The following is a 23,648-nucleotide window of genomic DNA, read 5'->3' on the forward strand; positions in this document are numbered from 1 at the left end:
TCAGCTTTCTTTTGGAAAACAGACAGACATTTGGAAGTCAGAAAAGTTATTTTTGCCCTAACGAGGTCAGTATTATTAATGATAATCTAAATAAAGCTATTTGGTTGTAATTTTTTTTTGTTGCTATTTTTGCAGTGTATGCCAGATTCCCATGAGATGATCTTGATGGTCGTAAATATTTGCAGCGTTTCTTTGTTCGAAAATAGGCGTCACTGAGAGATGTTTGACTGTGAATTAACCAGCTGTCATATTCTGAAACAAAGTGCCAAAAACTTAAGTTGGAAAGACGTAAATAATAAACTCTCTAGTGGGCTGGATAAACAGTATTTTTGTAATAAAATTGTCATAAAATGACAAATTCTTTGCAGTAATGTTTGATATACATATATTAAATGATATATTACTGTCTTAAATATATTTTATAAAATTAAATAAAAACATTTGGGTCACACTTTAGATTAGGGTCCAATTCTCACTATTAACAAACTATTAACACTGACTTTTGGGATGTAGATATGGTCATGCAGAATAAGGCATTGATATGTGCTTTATAAGTACTAATAAACAGCCAATATCTTAGTAACATGTATGCTAATAAGCAACTAGTTCATAGTGAGAATTGGGCCCTAAACTAAAGTGTTACCAACATTTGATTTATTTATGACATGACTTATCAAAACTGTTTTATATATGGAAATTTTAATAAAATAAGTAATATTTAAAATAAAATGACTATACAATATTAATCTAATAATTAACTAGACAAGTAAAATTTGATGACAAACTTTGGCTTGAGAAAGCCTTGAAGTAGATTGATGTTTAACGTTTGAATGTTTTGAAGACAATTCTATCAGACAGACAGATGATTTAGCATGTTTTAATATGTTGTTAGCACGAAAAACAGAAAAACAGACAGATTTAACATGTTGCTAGCATGTTTTAATGTTTTTAGCATGAAAAACAGATAGATTTAGCATGTTACTAGCTTGTTTTAATATGTTGTTAGCACGAAAAACAGAAAAAGACAGATTTAACATGTTGCTAGCATGTTTTAATGTTGTTAGAACGAAAAACAAAAACAGACAGATTTAAAATGTTGCTAGCATGTTTTAATGTTTTTAGCACGAAAAACAGATTTAGCATTTTGCTAGCTTGTTTTAATATGTTGTTAGCATGAAAAACAGAAATACAGACCAATTTAACATGTTGCTAGCATGTTTTAATATGTTGTTAGCATGTAAAACAGAAAAACAGACAGATTTAAAATGTTGCTAGCATGTTTTAATGTTTTTAGCACAAAAAACAGACAAACGGACAGATTTAAAATGTTGCTAGCATGTTTTAATGTTTTTAGCATGAAAAACAGATTGATTTAGCATGTTGCTAGCTTGTTTTAATATGTTGTTAGCACAAAAAAACAGAAAAACAGACAGATTTAACATGTTGCTATCATGTTTTAATGTTGTTAGCACAAAAAACAGACAAACGGACAGATTTAAAATGTTGCTAGCATGTTTTAATGTTTTTAGCATGACAAACAGATAGATTTAGCATGTTGCTAGCTTGTTTTAATATGTTGTTAGTACAAAAAAACAGAAAAACAGACAGATTTAACATGTTGCTAGCATGTTTTAATGTTTTTAGCACGAAAAACAGATTTAGCATGTTGGTAGCTTGTTTTAATATGTTGTTAGTACAAAAAACAGAAAAACATACAGATGATTTAACATGTTGCTAGCATGTTTTAATACGTTGTAAGCACGATAAACAGCAAAACAGACAGAAAGATTTAACATGTTGTTAGCATGTTTTAATATGATGTTGGAACAAAAAAAACAGATAGATTTAGCATGTTGCTGGCATGTTTTAATACGTTTAGCATGAAAAACGGATTGAACCTGTTTATAGCATGATTTAACATATTGCTAACATGAATTAGCATGTTGCTAGCATGAATTAACATTTTGCTAGCATTATTTAGCTTGAATTAACATTTAACATTTTATGTTATGTGAGCAAGGAACATGCAGTATGTCTTTTTAGATTTGTGATGGCCGCTTGCGTTAAGTGTAACGGCAGGTCTTTTCATCAGCTACATCCTGTCACACACACGCATCCACAACCACGCACAACCCTCCAGCTGCCAGCGATGCACAACAAAACACATGATGCTGCACTGCAAAACAAATAATACCGTGCAACACAAGAACAGGCCTTGCCTTGCCGTGCCATGCAGCCCATCACTGCCATCATTCACACCTCAAGGAAAGAGTGAAGTATTTTTAAACCTCGCTAGTGCGAAGCAAAAATATTCAGTGCTATGTCCCTTTAGCGTAAAACACTTTCGTTGCCCTGTACGAGGTCTGTCATGAGTGATCTGCCTCTGTTTAAGATCCCGAGAAGGGAGCGTCAGAGAGAGCTTGTCTGCTTTCCTGATCTTTCTGAGACTCGTGCAGCGACGGCCACATTCTCTCCTCATCGCTCCGGCTGCGTTAAGTCAACACGTTTGGAGTTTAGGGATTCTGGGCTTAGTGCTGAGGGATTATAAGCAGTTGATTATTGCTTAAGCGAGTATTAAGATTGCTCTCAACCCTTCCGGGGTTATAAATCAAGCCAAGCCTGGCCATAGGGGCGTAATGAGTAGTAATCGCTCGCTAATGAGCCGGAGTGGTGCAGAACACCCACCTGTCCCCACATCCACGGCAACATTAACATTTATTTTCTGTTCTTCAGTCGGGGTGCAGGCTGAGGCAGATATCACTGTAACCTATGATTGCGTATGAATGATATTCACCTGGCATACAATAAAACAGGATCAAATCCCATAGATTTGCTCTGAAGGAAGGATTGAGCCATATCCTAGATCCTAGCACACAATATGATTGAGGACGAGCTTTTTTTTGTACTAGGAGTGCCACTATAAAATATAAAATTGACTAATAGACATTTAAAAAAGTTTATATACCTCATGTATGAAATATGAAATGTAACAATACATTAAATAACTTCCATTATTTATTTTTAAAAGAATGGTTTTTAAATTGCAGAAAATTGCCAAAAAGGCCAGATGTTGATTTTAAATATTAATGTATTATTTATTACTGTATTTAACTACATTTTTAAACATTAATTAAATATACAGCTTTAAAGAAATGTATTTATTGCTCCTTTCTTTCTTTCTTTCTTTCTTTCTTTCTTTCTTTCTTTCTTTCTTTCTTTCTTTCTTTCTTTCTTTCTTTCTTTCTTTCTTTCTTTCTTTCTTTCTTTCTTTCTTTCTTCCCTTCTTTCCTTTCTTTGCTTCTTCCTTCCTTCATTTTTTTCATTCCTTCCCTTCCTCCTTCCTTTCTTCCTTCCTCTTTTCCTTCCTTCCCTTTCTCCTTACTTACTTCCTTCCCTTTTTCCTTCCTTCCCTCCCTCTCTCCCTCTTTCCTTCATTCCTTCCTTTTTTCCTTTCTTCATTTCTTTCTTTCTTTCTTTCTTTCTTTCTTTCTTTCTTTCTTTCTTTCTTTCTTTCTTTCTTTCTTTCTTTCTTTCTTTCTTTCTTTCTTTCTTTCTTTCTTCCCTTCTTCCCTCCCTTCTTTCCTTTCTTTGCTTCTTCCTTCCTTCATTTTTTCATTCCTTCCCTTCCTCCTTCCCCTTTTCCTTCCTTCCTTCCTTCCTTCCCTTCCTCCTTCCTTACTTCCTTCCCTTTTTCCTTTCTTCCTTCCTTTATTTCTTCCTTTCTTCCCTCCCTTCATCTCTTCCTTCCTCCTTCCTTTCTTCCCTCCCTCCATCCCTTCCATTCTTACTCCTTCCTTTCTTCCTTCCCTTTTTCCTTCCTTTCTTCCTTCCTTCCTTCCTTTCTTCCTTTCTTCCTTTTTTATTTTCTTTCTTTCTTTCTTCATTCCTTCCTCCCTCCCTCCATCCCTCCCTCCATCATTTAAAATATTAGTTAAATTTAAAATAAATAAATAAATAAATAAATAAATAAGTAAATAAATAAAATAATACCAAAATACCAAATCACTTTCTTTTTCTGCAATCCATTACAACCCAATGTTTTCCACCCAGAACACCCCAACAACCTCACTGACATGGTAACGACATGAGAACGCCTTTAACGTGTTATTGGGTCTTTGAATTGATCGTACAAGCACCACTCACATTTCCTTTAGAAAATGTTCTTGTTCTTCCAGACTTAAGGTTGGTCTCCATCCCCTCATGCTCTCATACTCCTTATTTATTTTGCCCCTATTTCACTTCTTGGCTCATTTGCTCTTCAAGGATTTAGAGAGGCAGATCCAGTCAAGATGATGTATGTCCTATGGTCATAGACACGATCTGTGATGTTGCGTGATGTTCGAGCATCTCTCACGCACACACTACCGTATATAACCCCACACGCATTCGACAGTTCTCTCTCTTTCCACTGGCATGCCCTTCCACGGGTGTTTTTATTACTTTGTCACCTCATGAAAATGATTTAGGGTGTCTTTCACTGGCACGCTATTAATGGATAAGCAGCGTTTTTGACGATCGCTCTGATGCAGTGACGTTTTTGCACATTTCCGTAGATCCTGGTCAAGGTCGGGGATGTACGTTGGCGAGGAAAGCAAATAAATGCATTTAAACCTCCCACCCCATTTCAGAAAGCTGGTTATTTACTGAACCAAAATTAATGCCACATTGCCCTGAAACCTTCTCTTCCCAGCGATTCGCAAATGGAAGATTCCTGGGCTACTTCCACCTTGAAGCTTTTACGCTTCCACTCTAAATGCTAGAAGGGTTCCCTTTCTGATCCCAGAAGGAGACTGTCTCTTACGCACACGCATGCACACATCAATAACAACCCCCGCGCCAATACACTTCTCACTCTCGCCCATTGAAAGCAAGCCTTTCTGTTGACCCAGCAGGCTTTTCAGCACAGGACAGGCATGTGAATGAAGCTCGGCGAAAAGAGTGAGGGGTGCTCGCCTGCAGCTTTGAGCACACTTTAAAACCTGCAGGGACACAATTGTGAACCTACTCGCTGGCTCCAACACTGCTATTGTTCGCCTGTAAGTGATGTTGAGTAGGAGGACCTCAAAAACTGAACTCAGGTTGTAAACAAGCTTGTTAACTAGCGCTAGAATGGAGGATATCTACAGAACATCAATTTAGGGTACTCTAAGCTTGGTTTATTCTTCTTTGTGAAATGCCAAAATGTGAATTTTTAAGGTAAGCTTTGATAAGAACACCTCGCTCTTGTTTTACAAAACTGAAATCCTTGATATACTCACTGCAAAGCTTCGCTTGAGGTAAAAAGAAGTTAAGAAATGGCAATTAAGAAAGCATCTGATCATAGCAATGTGGATATGTTTGCTTCAGCTCTGCAATTTGGTTCTCTAGTCATGTTTATTTATATAGCACTTTATACAATAGATTGCTTTAAAACAAGCAGCTTTACAGTATTAACCATGAAAACAGTGTCTTTCAGTTAGAATTACTTCCATTTCTACTATGACTGAACTGGAGGAGATTTCCACCATTTCCATCAGCGCCATGGACCAATAGTTCAAAGGCATTTACCAGCCGAAACAAAGGAGGTTTCGAACTCCCGAAATGAACTTTGTTTTAGTCTGATTTTTGTTTGTAATGTCACACCAGTTCGTTCGTCAATTTAGCTTGAAGTATATTGTGGCCTTTAAAACTACACTGTATTTTTGTTTGAAATGAACAACATTTAAATGAGCGAGTGCTTTATTAAACCATCTTCCAAACCGTGTTTTTGCTATACCCCAAATCACTACGGTTAGCCTATAGTAATTATTTATATTTTACAGTTGTCGGGACGGATTTTCCGTGAAACTTCATACTTTCGTCATTGGTCTGTCTGTGATTGTCATATCCATAAATAAAGGAAAGATGGTCATGCCACTACTACATTCAGTGGAAAACGCTTGAAGCCACAATAACTGAACCTCAAACTGAAAGCAGCTTGCAAGCAAAAACTAAAAAAAAAATTACAGTAATGTAATAAAACACAAATTAACAAGTTTTCACAGCATCACATTTGCTGTGCATTGACTAGGGTCACAAAACCATGCTTATGTTGGTAAAAATGACAATTTCTAAACCAGTTACTACTTTCCATTTGCATGTAAATATCCTTGCCAGGTTATTATTTTCATCATTATCTGATATGAATTGCAACTGTTATGTATTGTCAGTGTCGCCAAACTTTTGAAAGTTAAAACGAGTTTCAACAAGTCAAATCAATGGCATATAAGCTACTTACCTGCTCACAATATTTACTTTTCAAATATCAATTTTTCATTATTGGGAGAGTTTCAGTGTTGTTACTCTGATAACGCACTGATAAGACGATCATCAGGATAGCGAAACTGAAGCACAACTCGCATAATTACAAAAACAGTTTTCATTCACAAGTTCCTCCAGACTAGTAGTTTTATTCTTCAACCACAAGTGGACCAAATGTTACATACTGTAGCTTCAAACATTTCTGAAGATCCTCTCAGGTTAAATTTGCAATATTATGCTACACTGGTAAAAAATGACTATGATTTTAACAGTAAAAGACTGTAAAAATGCTGCAGTGAAAAACTGTCAATTGGTTTACAGAAAGTTTCCGTACTATATACGGTGCAGGCACTTCAATTTTTATATATTATCGTTGAAATAACTGTTTCTTCTTAGTTTTTCCTCATTTTTTTTCTATTCAGTTATGTACATTAGGGTTTTATGTTACATCTAATGTTGGTGAATGAATGTTTATGGCATTTTTAAAATGTCATGCATGTTACCATGATGGTGTTTAGTGTGTGTGTGTGAATGACACTGTGTGCACCTTCTATATGTTAGTGTTGTCCTTCTCAGCCTGTGGAAAATCTGCTTGTGAGGAACTTTGATTCATCATGTGACTCTTATCACCACTGTGTTTGGTGACTATAGGTGTATTATAAAGGTACAAAACAGATATTACTACTTCATTAGGTTGGTAAATTAACATTATATCAGTTAATGAAATATGTTATTTTACTGTAAATTTAACAGATTTTTTTTTTTTTTACATTGCTACTGTATTTTTACGGTAAAGTTCTGGCAACCACAGGTGCCGTTTTTTTACCGTAAATTTTACTGGGATTTTTTTTTTTTTTTTTTTTTTACTTTAGAATTGAATAAATAAATACATTTTAAACTGTTTCCTCAAACACTACCCCCTGTCTGTCATTGGTTAGACAAACTGATAGACCCACCACAAGCTCATGCCATTGTTGCTCTTTTGGACTAGTTTTGTAACATCCTATAATTATCCCTTATGCTGTTGAAAACCTTTGGGGTTCCCAGTCAAAAATGACTGGCATTTTAAAAATAGCTTGTAAATCACTTGTTATGCTATATTATCACCAAATATTTGATTGTCTTTTTGTCGATCTTTTCCTACAATCTTGAGCCCTACAATCAATCAGTTTCAAAAAGAAGTACAAAACCTGTACTAATCGAAAGATGAAAAAAGAGATTTAAAGAGATTTACACAATTTTTTTTTCTTTCTTTTTTTGACCAAGTGTAACAAGGTGGAAAAAATCCCCCAAAAAGTAAAAAAAAAAAAAAAAAAATCCCCCAAATTTTGTGAAGTAGTGTGAGAGAAGTCAGTAAGTTTTAGTTGAATGCGATAACATTAACTAACATTTTCAGGAAAAAGAATATCCTCACCAGGTCAAAATGGCCTGAACACATCATGAGGGGTTAAACTTAAGTTCTTCAGGAAGCTTTTGAACTTTGGTCTGTTTTTGTAACTGTCTGAAGGAAGAAACAATATAAACGGAATTAATTCTGAATTCTAGCACATGACGGATGTCATGTGGTTATTGACCCACTGAATAACACTGGTTGATTTCATATAAGCCTCTTAAATTTCAGCAGGACATACTGCATCTATTTTCATTTCATTTTCCCAAGGTGGAATTTCCTGATCGATCTGACCCCTGTGCCGATGGGTCAGTTGTGAGAAAACCTGCTAGCTCTCTCTGTCTGATGGATGGAGATCTCAAACCACAGAAAAGATATTTAATAGTCTTTAAGATGCTGCTCTGATTCTTCAGACATTGGACACATGTGCAACACTTTTCACCTGCCATTAGTTTGGGCTTATATGATTACTTGGATGCTTTGTATAGGAATGCACACTCTTTTGTTGTATTTAATTGACCTCTCCACAGAGCTAATTAAAAAAAGAAGAAATGTGAATTTTATCTTTAAAAGAAGGAAAATGTATTTATTTACCTACTTACACTACCATTCAAAAGTTCAAGGTCAGTAAGATTTTTTTTTAAAGAAATTAATACTTTTTATTCTGCAAGGACATATTAAACTTATCAAAAGTTACAGTAAAGACACTTATATACAAAATATTTCTTTTTTCAAAAGAACAGCACTTTTTGAACTTTCTATTCATCAAAGAATCCTGAAAAGAATGCATCAGTTCACACAAAACAACATTTTCAACATTGATGATACTAATAAGAAATGTTTTTTAAGCAGCAAATCCGCATGTTATACTGATTTCTAAAGACGCTGAAGACTGGAGTAATGATGCTGAAAATTCAGCTTTGATCACAGAAATAAACTACATTTTTGAAAATGTATTAAAATAGTAAACAGTTATTTTATATTGTAAAACATATTTTGCATTTTTACATTTACATTTTTTTACTGTATATTTATCAAATAAATGCACCCTTGATTTGTATAAGAGATAATTCTTTCAAAAACAAAATATCTTCTGAAACTTTTGAACTGTAGTGATTGTTTTGATTGATTGATTGATTGATTGATTGATTGATTGATTGATTGATTGATTGATTGATTGATTGATTGATTGATTGATTGATTGATTGATTGAAACAAGGAGCCTGTTTTGTCTCGTGTGTCATAAATCAGTGGCAAAATTAGCCTGTTTGCTAGTTTGCCATCTGCACCAAACAAGTCTGTAAATGTTCTTTTTTGTGTCTGTGTTATAGTTCAACAAACCATATTTATTGCCGTAATCCTTTGAAAGGTTTCCATGTAATATGCAGTGCCATTTAATCACCAAAAACAATTGAGCTCCACAAGTATTACGAATGTTGACAAATCAAAGCGCCAACAGTCCAACAGATAGATGACCAAGCTGGCATTCAGAGCTCAATAGCTTCACTTTCACACTGTCACACACACTAATTGTTGCAAGAAAAGACCCAAAACATTTGCATATAGATGGCACCCTTTCATCTCAGGCGTAGTAGGAGGGCTCCATAAGCCACCAGTCTGGGACATGGAGCTCTAATAATACCACAGCAGGACTGGGACCGCCCTGACTGATCCCTGTAGGGACTTTACACACCCTTCCCTCCAAGTCTTGGGCTTTTTTATGTTAAATTGCTATACTGGTGTGAGCACATTTTAGTTTACAGAGAGGTAAATTATACACCATTGCATTAATTTTCTTTATGCTATGCAAATTTCCACCACATCTCAACTGACATGTTGTGTTTGATAGTTTTCTGTGGTGGAAATGATTGTATTGGGAATGACAATAACATTTTATATATAAAATCACAGACTATTTTTCTTGCTAGGGCTATTTTCAAAGGCATAATTTGTACGTATCATAAATGCACACTATTAAATAATATTGTCACATATACGGTCATTTCCACCACATCTCAAAAATATGTATATTGTGTTTGGTAGTTGACTACTGTTTTGTTATGGCTAATATCATAACTAGCATTTTACAAAGTTACAGTTTTATTGGAAATGATGCACAAAATATATGGTAACACTTTAGTATGGGGAACAAATTTCACTTTGGTAACACTCTATTTTACAGTGCTGTAGTTACACGTTACTACACGTACTTACTATAGTAATAACAGTAAATTATGCATAATTACAAGTAACTAACCCTAAACCAAACCTAGGCATGTGACTGTATCAAATTTTCATGTTGCGATTAATTGATGAAGCTTTTTATCACGGTATACGGTATTATCACGATATTAAAATAAGTTGCAAAACCATTTTTGTCATAGTTTAACAGGTTTAAGAACTCTTTTTGTAATAAAACAAAAACAACTGACTGAAATTTTCAAACAGATTAAAATGCAAAAGAATTAGGCTATAAAGAAAATCAGATAACACTTTACTCTATTTAATGCATTAACTAAGATTGAGCAATAGCTACATTTGTTACAGAAAGTGTTATTTTTTGTTAATGTTAGTTTAGAAACACAACTGATCATTGTTAGTTTTATCTCAGGTCCATTAAATAAGTTATTTTGATTTCAGTAATGTTATTAAATAGTAACTAAGAAATTAACATTAATTAATAATAATTAATACTTTATAAGTATTTTTATTGTCAGTTTAGTGATAATGAATTAACATGTTAACTAATGAAGCCGTATGTTTTCAAAGTTTTACTGAACAATAACAAATAATCAGAACATTTCTAATCATTAGGGCATGTTGTAGTCCAGATTAAAATATAAAAATGTTTAGGTTTGAAAATAAATATCCTATTTAAGTCTTTTTAAGTATTCAGTATTTGGTGCTGTGATGAACAACACTGAGATTACAAAAAAATGAATGGTTGTTTGAAGCATTTTAAAAACTTCACTAGCGCAGTTACTTTGTTTGCACGGTTTCCGTGGTAACCGCTGCAGCTGCTGTTCCATCAGCGCCCTCTGCTGTCAGAGAGTGAACGCGCACTTTCATTCAGCTCATCTCCTTCACTGGTTCCGCCATGTGCTTCTCGTGCATGCTGGGATTGTTTACATCTGAGCGCGTGTCCTTTTGACACAGAATACAGCGGTGTTGTGCATTTTATACGATTGGTGGGTAAAGTATTCTTAATTGCCTTATAAAAAATTAATAATTGGTAATAAATTATTATTTACGATATTCTGAAGTGCAGACGATTACAATATCGTGCATATTCATTATCGTGATTTATCGCATTACAGAATATCGGCACAAGTCTAGCCAAACCCTAACCCTAACTGTAACTCTATACATGTACTTAATTAATAGTAATCAGTATTGAGTAATTACAATATAACTACGTCAATGTAAAATAGTGTAACCATCACTTTTAATTAGTTGCTTATTAGCTTGCATATTGACTGTTTATTAGTATGTATAACGCACATATTAATGCCTTATTCTGCATGACCATATTCTAGTACATCCCTAAATCCTACCCAATACCTAAACTTAAACACTAGAACAACTACCTTACTAACTATTAATAAGCAGTAAATTAAGAGTTTGAGGCAAAAGGTGTAGTTAATAGTGAATATGTGTTCCACATACCATTGTTACCAAATATTCTGTTCACAAAAGATGTTTACCTTGATTTCTCTTTATCACATATTTTCACATATTCATCTCAAGCTTCACTGTTTTCTTCTTGTTAAACAAGTACACAAACTTTTGAAAAATTGTTTTTGGGTAAAATTGATCAGTGTATTGGCAATGACGCTACAACTGTGGGACAGAAGTAATTAAAAATAAAGTATAATAATAATAATAATAACAATAACAATATAGATACAAAGTTCTGTCATGAAACTCTAGATAGCACAGGCTAATTGGTCATTTAATTCAGCATGCTCGTAATTCATCGTTATCTATTGTAATCCGTCGTCATCCACTGTGCATTTATTAGGAATATTATATTTTTAAACATTTAATAATATATATTTTTATAATGGATTTTCATATTTTAAGGTTTAAAGTCTGGAACAAGGATAAAATCTATACTTGAGACACTTGAATGTTGAAGGCATGGTAAAAAGTTTTAATATAACCTTCGTGAAGAAAAAAAAAAGAAAAGAAAAAAGAAATCAGTTGGTTTTAATAAAAAACAACCTTTGGGACATAAAAGTGCACAAAGTTGAAGAAACACCCATATATCAAAGTACTACAGTATTACCAACATAATCTATCTCATAGGCGGAGATTACACATCTGACTCCTCTCTGGCATTAAAACGCACACTTTTAATGCTTACTCCCTCCTTACATTTTTCTCTTTTAATGCTCTTTTTTTACTCAAATGTGTCCTATTACAGCAGTAAAAAGAATGTTGAATGCAAATTTCATGTCACTTTAAAGGAATTAACCAAGACCCTGCTTCCTCCAGAGCAGATGTTCAAGCTTGCATTGTTTTTCTGATCCATATGTTGAGGTGTCAGAACATCACCTAATTCCCTTATCAGAAACATTTCAGATACATTTTTTTCCCCTTTGGCTCCAAACCAGGAAACAGGGTGTGCGTGAAAGTGCGTGAATACAGACTAACTGATCGATATCATTGAATGTATAAGGAAACTGATACCTGAGCAGCAGATTGTTTTATAGATATGCTATTTGCTACTTTCCCCAGAGTGCTTTGCTGCAGCTGTGTTTAATATGAAAGGAAATCAAAGGAAACAAAGCAAAAGCTGAACAACAGAGCTGTCTTCATTGCTTTTTCAATAAACAATTCAATAACATTTCATTAAAGCCCTGAATACTCCAGGATAGGTTATTATTTGTTCAATTGAAGCTTACAAAGTCAAGCTGCCAAGATCGATGTATAAGACTGACAGTATAAAAAATATGCATAAATATCATTTCAAAAAAAAAAAAAAAAAAAAAAAAAAGCAAACTGATCAGTGAATGAGTTCAGAGAACTGGGCCACAGGCTAATACTGTGTCCTGTCAGAGATTATTGATTGTTTTATGAATAGTCCCACCCACTGCTCCAAGTAATTATACATTAAACATCAAATATGTTGTGATTGGCTGTTGTTGTGCCACATTGCACAGCATTATCACTTTCAGGGGTCGTTTACACAACACCATTTTCAGTTCATTTACACGACAATGGCGTTTTGGCGGCCTGAAAATGCGAACTTTTTGAAAACGATACCTTTATCATCTCCATGTAAACTACAAAAACACGAATTTGTGACATCATGAGCATGCTTATTACGTGTTTAGTCTAGTTTCTTAGTCAAAGTGACATCGCCATCTACTGGCCTGGCATGAATAATACAGTTTTTTTTAGTTGTTTTCGCAGATCTGTGTGAACAGGGATCGTTTTGACAATGTTGTTGTGTCTATGCGAAACTTTTCAAAAACGTGAACGTTTTTAGTACATTATTGTGAGGAGTAATAATAATGCGGAAAATTCAGCTTTGCCTTCACAGGATTAAATTACATTTTATACATATATTACAATACTGTTTACTGTAGTTTTTGATCAAATAAATGCAGGTCTGGTGCGCAAAATGGTGTGACTTCTGTAGAAAACGTTTAAAAATCTTACCGATCCCAAACTTTTAAAACCTTAGTGTGTTTTTGCCTTAACATTTATTCAAGTTTTTCAAATATGTTCACAATTAATCGTCATCTGCTGTTCTCTGGTTCATCTCGTACATATATTGTGTTCCCTTTTCATTCTGAGCACCAGTTTAGCAAATCCAAGGGCAGAAATCTGTCTTTCTTTTTTTGCCCACCACAGGGCTCTGGGGATTAGATAGGAGCCGACGTCTCTGACTTTTATTCTTGTTTTCCAGATTATTCATACAGCTTAACATACTATCATAGAAAAACACACAGAGAGCAAAAATAGTTTTGCTCTATAAGTTCTTCACAGAGAAACGTCAGTCAAACGCATCTTCCTTTTCACAGATATGTATTTGCACTACACATCAGCTGTCAAAGCGTAAGTGACGGCTGCTCCTTCGCTGAAAAGACGGAAAGCGTTCCCATGGCCCCAAAGGTACACCCTTGTGCACGCGAGACCTTGGATATTCGGGAGCACGGCATACGCGCAGAATCTCCACATTACGTGGTGATTTCATTGAAGCGAGGCTTTTGGAAATTAAGACAATGCACTTTAACAAAACCCCCTCAAGTGTTGCCATAAAGGCTCTTTTGTCTCTGTATGAATTAGCATAAGCTAGAAGACTCTTTCTAAATGCTGAAAAATTAGTAACCTAAAAGCAAATAGTTTGGAGATTCCGGTCCGGCAGCTGAAGTGCTCTTGCGGGTCTTTAGGAGAAAAGCAGTTTTTGTCCACAGCGGAGGTCCCAGAGCAGAGGTCTCCAAGTCATTAATCACGGCCATCTTTTCAGCTGCCAGTCCATACAAAAGGTGACCCCGACTTCACAATGGGCTTGGCAATAAAGAGGCTGTTTAAGGGGGGTTAGATATAGTTTACTGCGGATTATTGTGGGAGTGCCACACATTTATATTACAGTGGTCTTAAAGAGCTTATCTGCTGGGAAATGCTGAGAGAGAGTCGGCCATATTGTCCCACTCGTACTGTTGGGGTTTTTCGCTTTTAAGAGGATCTAGAACCAAATTCCATTATGATTAAGCCTTCTATTTTTGATGCGTGGGTTGACTTGTGATTCTTTATTTATTTATTTATTTATTTATTTATATATATATATATATATATATATATATATATATATATATAATTTTTTTTTTTTCTTTTTACCTGCTTAGACAGAGACTAACTCACAAAGCAATGTCCAGGCTCAAAATCAAAAGATAAATATAATAACAAGATTTAGCCTATAGGACCATTCTGATATATATATATATATATATATATATATATATATATATATATATATATATATATATATATATATATATATATATATATATATATATATATATATATATATATATATATATATATATATATATATATATAATATATATATATATATATATATATATATTCTGATATCATATCTCATATATATATATTTTAATTATGACATTGTTTTCATGACTGTTAAGCACATTATCTTGCATATTTGTCATTATTGTAATGTGAAAAAAATAAAAATAAAATCTCATTGCAGTTATGCAAATCTGGATCTTAAAAGCTTTTTTAATTTATGATAAAATACAAATGTTAATTTAGTTCAGCATTCTAACATTATCTATGTACTTTAATAATTGAAATATATTTTTTCACAAGATTTTTTCAGCACTACTTTACTTTCATGACAATTACTGAAAAAAATCAATGAAATAAAACATTAAATGTAATATTTATTATTTATATTAAAATAATAAATCCAGTACAACAAAATATGAAAATATGATGGTGAGTGTTTTCAATTCTACATAATAATTTATATTTTGCCTAAAGAAAATTACTATTTTTTTTTTTTTATTGTCACATTTTTATGACCGTTAAGCATTATTCTCCCCAAATTGTCATTATTATAATGAGAATGATTTTTTTTTTTTTTTTTTTTTTCATACATTACTTTAATGAAAATCATCCTGACTGGATGTAAAAGCTTTTATTTTATAATTAAAACGGAATGTAAATATTTAATTAATATTTATTTCAACCAATACTTGGTTCTATTTTACAAATATACTTTACAATTTAAGCAACATCTCATTGTTTTTCTTCATTCTTTACTTGGTCATAATGTTACATAAAATTGACTTCATTTTCTTTTTTTTTTCTTTTTTTTTGTTTGTTTTTTCATTTTGAGGTGAGATGTGACCCAGCTGTGTTCATGACAATTTCCGTAAGATTATTTTTATTGTGTATTCTATTTTTAACACCACATTGCATGCTCTGTCGGCTGATGCAGTGGATGAATAAAGTGCTCTATGGTCTAAAATGTCTGATAACTGTACAGCCTGTGGTTTAATCCATTACAGATACTAAACATTGTATTGTCAGAAACACTTGATGTGAATCTGAGCTGAAGTCCAGGAAATGAAATGAATCAAGCAGGGAAACCTCACTATCTTAAGTGAGCCTTAGAGAAAACAATGACCCAACCTCTAATCAACTTCATAAATCCACATCGACATGTTTAAGACCTCCTCCGCAGCTCCGGTTCTGTGCGATTATCCTGTCCGGGGAAAATCAAGGGACCTATAAATTGATGTCAGGTTGCGTGATCTCACAGTGACGCCTACACCAATATATTTATCTCCACGCGGCCATTTTGTTTTTACACTGTGCTACAAAGTGTCATTTAGTTACAGAGATGGCATGCATTACTGCAGACAAGCTGGCATTACGAAGGTCTAATGTTTCTCACCATGCTGTTTGCTTTGAAATGAGGATTTGGGATGTTGCTGGAATATTAATAAGGCAGACGATGATGTAGATTCCTTTTCCTTGTGTGAATAATGCAACAAAAATGCAAATTTACTCATTTATGTCATGCCTGTGTGGATTTCTTTGTTTTATAGAAGGTAAAATTAGATATTTTGCAGAATGTCCAATCTTCTCTTTTCCATTTGTAATTGAGACCAGCTAGTAAGAGCTGTGCGAGTAAACCTTACTCCTCTGGCCTCAAGAGGTGCACTAGTGACTGATGCTTGTTAGCATGCCCGCCTCACAATGCTGGAAACGCCGGTACAAATCCCTCTCGGAGTGGTGCGAGTAGAACTGGATGGGTTACATTGGTGCAATGACCTGGATGGGAGTGAAATTTAGGGGGGTGAGTGTAATGAGGCCAGCTAGTAAGAGCTGTAAGTAAACCTCACTCCACTGGCCTCGAAGCGCACTAGCAACTGATGCTAAAGGCTACAGTCTTTAGCATCCTTGATAGCCCACTGGCTCCCTATGCCTGAAATGTTGGTTCGAATCCCGCTCGAAGTGGTGCAAATAGAACCGGAGGGGTTACATTGGTGCCATGACCCAGATGGAAGTGAGGTTTAGGAGGTGAGTGTAACGTAAGCCAGCTATAGTAAGAGCTGTGCGAGTGAACCTCAAGAGGCAAACTAGTGACTGATGCTAGAGACAGCGGTCTTTAGCGTTATTGTTAGCGTGCCTGCCACCCAATGCCGGAAACACCAGTTCGAATCCCTCTCGGAGCAGTGCCAGTAGAACTGGATGAGTTACATTGGTGCCGTGACCCAGATGGGAGTGAAATTTAGGGGGGTGAGTGTAAAGGAGGCCAGCTAGTAAGAGCTGTGCGAGTAAACCTGACTCCACTGGCCTTGAGGCGCACTAGGTCTTTAGCACTCCTTGATAGCCCACTGGCCACCCATGCCAGAAATATTGGTTTGAATCCCGCTCAGAGCGGTGTGAGTAGAGCCGGAGGGGTTACATTGGTGCCGTGACCCAGATGGGAGTGGGGTTTAGGGGGCTGAGTGTAACGGAGGCCAGCTAGTAAGAGCTGTGCGAGTGAACCTCACTCCCCTGACCTGGAGATGTGCACTAGCGACCAACGCTAGAGGCTGTGGTCTTTAGTTGTCTTTGTTAGCGCATCTGCCTCCCATGCCAGAGACGCCAGTTTGAATCCCGTTTGGAACGTATATATATATATATATATATATATATATATATATATTCTCATTATAGTGTAGTATCTCATTTTTGTTGAATGGAAAAGACAAAAGAGCAACTTGAACATTCTGCAAAACATTTTCTTATGTGCTCAATGAAAGTCATGCAGGTTTAAAAAAAACATGAGGGTGAGTAATTGATGACCAAACTGTCTTTTTTAGGTGAACTATATTTAATATTTCCCCCAGTGTTCTCTGAGGAGTAGTCACCCCTTTATCTGAGTCTTGGCTACTGCAGTTTGATAGTGGTGAAAGGAGTCATAAGGGTGTATTGTTGCATTGGGCGTTGACTCACAGCGTATAAACCGCAGACCAAACAGAAGGACACCTGCCACTTAAAAATCTGCTGGAAGTGCAGCGTTTATCACAGAGGCAGGGAGGGGGATTCAAGTCGTAACATTTACGGCCACAAGATTTGTTGTGCTATATTTTATCAAAATGGATCCTGTTTTTTAAATTGCTGCAGTGCTGCATAATGTCACCCCGACTGGGAGAACTATTTTAAAGGATTGTCCAGAAATCTTCTTTTTTTAACTATAGTCCTTTAGGGTCTTGACATGAAAAAATGTTCCAGCTGGAAAAAAAAAAAAATAAATAAATAAAAAAAATCCTGCCAGAGTGAGTGGCACACTAAAATAGCTGGGTAGTCGAATCCTATGAATAGATATGATTAAATATGGAGTGTTCTTTTGTATTTTTATGTTGCAATTATTTTATCTTTTTAAGAAATTAATACTTTTATTGACAGTAAGTTTTACATACAAATATATATATATATATATATATATATATATGTTGTTTTGCACTTTCTATTTAGCAATGAATATTAACAAAAAAAAATCACTGTTTCTACAAAAATATTATTCAGCACTGTTTTCAGTGTTAATAATAATAATAATAATAATAATAATAATAATAATAATAATAATAATAATAATAATAATAATAATAATAATAAATGTTTTCTAAACAGCAAGTCATCATATTAGAATGTGACACTGAAGACTGGAGTAATGATGCTGAAAATTCAGCTTCACAGGAATAAATTACATTTAAATAGAAAAGTTATTTTAAACTGTAATATTTCATAAATATTACTGTTTTTAATGTACTTTTGATCTAATACATTCATCCTTGGTGAGCACAAGATATTTATTTTACCAATTCCAAACCTTTAGGTTTTAGCTGTAAAAACAGATGATTACTGCTTCTAATGTTTTTTGTTGTTTTTTTTTTTTTCCCATCTGTGTCTTCTTGTAGAATCACACGAACTGAATTGGCTTCTTTCCCTCCCTTTGATGTTGAGACAAGAGACAAGGTTGTCATGGAAGTGAAAGAACGCAGACCCTACCGCTCTCTGACCTCCAGACGGGACGCGGAGCGCCGGTACACCAGCTCCTCAGCTGACAGCGAGGACGGCAAGCTCAACCCTAAGTCCTACAGCTCCAGCGAGACCCTCAAAGCTTTTGATCAGGACTCCAGATTGGCCTATGGCAGCCGAGTCAAAGACGTGGTGCACCACGAAGCCGATGAGTTCAGCAGACAAGGTGAGCAGGGCAAGATTTCACATGTCTGATCTCTCACCGCCATGGCAGGGATAAAACCACAAGTGCCTCTGAAAACTGTGCAGTTCCATAATATGACAGCAGAATATTCTAGTCTGTGTTTTCTGTGGAATCGCACTTGGCTTGCGTTACGGTTTGCATGGATTCCAATATGGTTTGCATTTGGCGTGAAAGCAATCTGGCCTAATTTGCAGAAGTGTACCGTTATTGATGACATTATAATTTGCCTATTAAAGTATAATGCATTTCTGATTGCTGCATGTCTCCACAGAATTTACCTTCGGCCAACAGCCTGCATTTTTCAAATCTGTTCTACGGCAGACAGACAAAAAAGACATTCTGCACAGGAACAGTTCACCCATATTTGAAAATTTTGTCATTATTCACTCACCTTTATTTCATTCCAGACCATATGCTGGTGTTTTTTCTGTGGAACACAAATGCAGAGTTTTCATGTTCATGCTGCTCTTCTCCATAAGATAGTTATTGATGACCAGAGGCTGTCAGACTACAAAAAACAAACAACAGCTACAAAAAACACTATTAAAGCACAGTGATAGATGTGGTGTGCTGTATTCCAAGATTTACTAAGCAATAAAATAGCTTTGTGACGAATAGTGCGGAATACATTTTCCTACTCTTTTCCACTGTAAAAATAAAAGCCCATCCATTTGGACATGACTGTGAATAAATGATAAATTATTTTTTAAATTATTAATTCCTTTATTTTTGCTAAAGTTTTAGTAAAACCAAAAAGGTACAAGAATGCAAATTTGTCACGTAAAAAAAAAATAAAAAAAAAAATAAAAATAAATATATATATATAAATATATGTGTGTGTGTCTGTATATATGTATGTATGTATTATTTTTATTATTATTATATATCCTCCTGCTGAAATTGACAGTAAATACACATTTTAAAGTTGATATTTTTAATATTTGCCCCAAACCACCTTAGGGGGCTTGAATCTTTTCTTTTAATTTATTTATTTTTTAATCTCACTTTTTTTTTTTTTTTTTTTTTTTGGTCACAAATCTTTGCCTCACATCTGAAGAGTTTGCATCCCTGGAGTAAAAAAGCAAAGTGAAGAGATTTAAAGGTTTAAGATTGGTGTCTTGTTGAATTAAAATTTAGCATTAGAGCTTAAATTTGGCTTGTGAGTGCCTAATAATAAGATTTATGCTGATACACTAATGGCAAAAATACGGTTTTTCATGCATCTGTCAATTTTGAGATATTGGGCTTTTTGCCTTTTCATAAAGTGTTTTTTTTTTTTTTTTCAGACTAGTGGAAAGAAAACATCCAAAATACACTTTTAAGTGTATCTTTTATAGCACTTCATCTGTTTGCGTCTTCAGATTTCCATTACAGTACATTTCTTTAAAAGCCGTTTTCTCTAAATGAGTTTTTTCTTCTGAGTCAAAAATTGCCACTTCAGCAGAATTTACACCAAACTTTACAGTTTATTTCCTATCTATATGTTCTGGAGGTTTTACAGAGGGGTTTGATCATATATCATTTGCCTGATTTTATACATTTTTTTTTTTTTCCTAAAAAAAATGCGAAAATTTATTTTTCTGGCTGTTGAAAGTACTTTCTGATTTATGGAGTAATAAAAAGAGATATCCAAAATCCCCTCCATAAAAAAAATATTTGACCATATAGGCCTTTGTCAAAAAAAAAAAAAAAAAGAAGGAAAAAAAAAAAAAAAAGAAAAACAAATTTTGAATCTGGCTTTATCCAATGGTCAGATTTTAGTTTGCAAATTGTATGCAAATTAACACATATTTAATGCCTCATTTGCACATTTAAACAACATTTCAGAAAACTTGTAATACAAAAACATGTTTGCAGTTCTTAATGTAATCAATGAACTGGGGAAGTATGATGACATCTATTAGTTTTTTACCCTGTTCACCTAGGGTGTCTTGCCTTGAAAAAGAAAAAGAAAATATGAAAGATTTTTGGGCATGAAGATTCCCCTAAATGAACTGTATTAAAACTTTTAATGACAAGAATGCAATTAAATGGTAATAATTCCTGATACATGACCTGTGTGCTTATTATTTTCTTTTGATGTGTGAAATACTGCATCCTTGATCATTTTCCTTGCCCACTTCATTTTAAAGCACATATCTGTTACACATACTTGTTAATATGAGACAAACTATCACACACTTTGGGGGAGCTCATCTCACAGCCTCCTGATCTGCAGCACATCTTTCAGATATGCTTCAGAGAGCGATCGTATTCAAGCAATTAAGAGAGACTGCGGTGACGATTTGATCCGTCGCTAATATATTCCAGCCGTTTTGAAAAAGCAGTATCTAAAACCGGAGAGATAACAGGAAAGCCAAATGCGGTGTTGTAGCTTTGCCATTAGCGTGCTGGGACTTTAATGAGAGGGGGGTGTCGTGAATGCTGATTCGCTGATGTCTTTTATGACCTTCTAATGTGTCCAGTTGATGGTGACCTGAAAAAATATCCACTTCCCCTCCATGAATACTAAATGCATTGTTGCTCTCAGGAAAGCTAACTATTATTGCGCTTACTCTCAGGCATAAATCTGTAATTTGCTGTTAGCTCTGTCTAAACGACTTCCTTTTTCTCATACCTTTGGCCTCCACCAGTCATGAGCACACTCTGAATGTGATGTTTATTGAGGTTGTGGGTTTGAGTGTTCCGTTTTGAATTAAATTTTCATTAGGTTTTCCAATTTGATTAAATATCAGCTAGTTTCATATATTTCTGTACTTCAGTTTTGGTGCAAACACTTGGAGTACACTTACAACCAAACACATAGCCTTTCATAGTTACCTTTCAAAGTGGCACTTCAGCGCTGTGTTGACAATGACGCTATGGGCGTTCCCCATAGTATCATTGTCGACGCAGTGTCTCGTTCCCCTTCTCAGGGAACCAGGGTTACATACATAACCTGAGATGTTTTTTAATAGTGTGCGCTAACACAAACGGCCAACACATGCGTACTATAAAGCTTCATTCATGTTCTTTCAAACCAATCAGCTTTCTGTTCATCAACACAATGAATTTGCGTGGCCAGTTTGAATCTGTTGCGAAATCTATGTGTGGAATTTTATCGAAATTCACACAAGCTTCATGCATTCTTTTGTTATCAACACTTGAATGTCTGTAAGTTTCATAAAAAAGCAACATTTTGAACAAAAAGCTGTGAAAATCATTTTTTTTTCTTCTTCAAAGACTAGAACGTGCATAAGCAATGCTTTTATTGCTTGTTTCTGCTCTTTTTTGCCTGTTTTTTGATCCAGATATTCTTTACTCTTTCAGAAGATGAGCAATGGCGCCCCCTACCGTATAACAGTGAAATCACGGAAAGACCGAAAATTACATCAATGGCGGGGAAGCATTGTCTCATAAATGACAAAAAAAAAAAAAAAAACAGTGGTGGGAAAGAGAAATGTAGTTTAAAAAACAACTTTTCACTCTGAAACTGTTCTGTTTACTTTGTAAGTCAGAGGCATTCCAGTTTAAAGTTCCTACTAGGAACTTGGAATTTCGCAGCACTCAAGTTCTGGAAGTAAACATCACATTCATTTATTACATATACTTGTATGGTAATATTTTGCAATAAATTTAAATGATATTGTTTTTATACTTATAATTAATAATTGTTAGTTAATAATTTACTTTACTGTCTTTTTAATAATATTACTGTTGCTGCTACTACTACTTAATTATTATTATAATAATAGACATTTCTATCATCAGTTAACAGTCTTGGAGCTCACGGTAGGTTTTTCTAGAAATATTTTTACGTTATTGTTTAAAATCATGATATGAGATGGAGAAAATCCATGCTTCCAGACCCCTACCGTTGCAGTCTGTTCTTGTATGCATAACACAGATTGTATTTTCTCTCATTGTGTTCTTGTGTGTTGTTTCAGGGGCGGACTTCTCTCTCAGAGACATGGCCTTCGGAGATCCCGTGCCGCCCCATATGGTAGCATATCGGACAGAAATGGGCCTTCCCCACCGCGACTACTCCGTGAGTGTGGGATCAGACGCTGACACAGAAACGGATGGCATTGTGTCCCCTGAGCACGCTGTCCGACTCTGGGGCCGTAGCAACACCAAATCCGGCCGCAGCTCCTGCCTTTCCAGCAGAGCCAACTCTAACCTCACCCTTACTGACACAGAGCATGAAAATACAGAAAATGGTGAGTTCAAATGTGTGTACGGTCTCTTCACAGCTCGGCTGAGAGCAGGATTAGGTCACCAGGCACAGAGGGACGACTCCAGTTTAGCTCCATGTCAGTTCAGATTGAATGTGTGATATGGAAATGATTTGTGGTTTGTAGAGGCAGATTTTGGTACATTCTAGTTTGGTTTTTGAAATGCTTGTGCTTTAAAGCTAAACTAAAAGCAATGGTATTTTCCCCCCCGACACATTTGGATCAAAATAATATCAGTATTAAAAGCAAAACCATTGATGTAAATGAAATATTTACTTTTTTAAACTTTGATTTTAGATATTTTTTGTAGATTAAATAACTTAAAAATCAAATGCTGGATTCAAACTCAGGTTGCCTACAAAAGAGACTCATGTCGGAGCACGTGCACTTTCTGCAAGGCCATGACTTCGACAATTCTAATAATTTTCATTTCATTATCTGGTGACCTTTCTTACACAAATTTGGATTTAATTCAGTACTCTGTTTTATTTACAGATGGATTATGCGT

The 23,648-nt window shown here is 34.9% G+C and overlaps 1 protein-coding gene across 4 annotated transcripts in view; it reads left to right on the forward strand.

The window, feature by feature from the left end:
* The first annotated feature begins 18,685 nt into the window (after positions 1 to 18,685).
* The window catches only part of tenm4 (teneurin transmembrane protein 4), a 183,067-nt gene continuing 178,104 nt past the window's right edge, over positions 18,686 to 23,648 (forward strand). For 2 of the 4 annotated variants that reach the window (XM_067364762.1, XM_067364761.1), the window contains exons 1-2: positions 18,686 to 18,908; positions 22,853 to 23,125. In XM_067364762.1, coding sequence (XP_067220863.1) covers positions 18,686 to 18,908; positions 22,853 to 23,125 — 496 coding nt within the window. The remainder of the gene's footprint in view (positions 18,909 to 22,852; positions 23,126 to 23,648) is intronic. The other 2 variants (XM_067364764.1, XM_067364763.1) reach the window with 1 other exon arrangement.

Source organism: Chanodichthys erythropterus, chromosome 17 (genome assembly GCF_024489055.1).
Source record: "Chanodichthys erythropterus isolate Z2021 chromosome 17, ASM2448905v1, whole genome shotgun sequence".
In the NCBI taxonomy this organism is placed as follows: Eukaryota; Metazoa; Chordata; class Actinopteri; order Cypriniformes; family Xenocyprididae; genus Chanodichthys; species Chanodichthys erythropterus.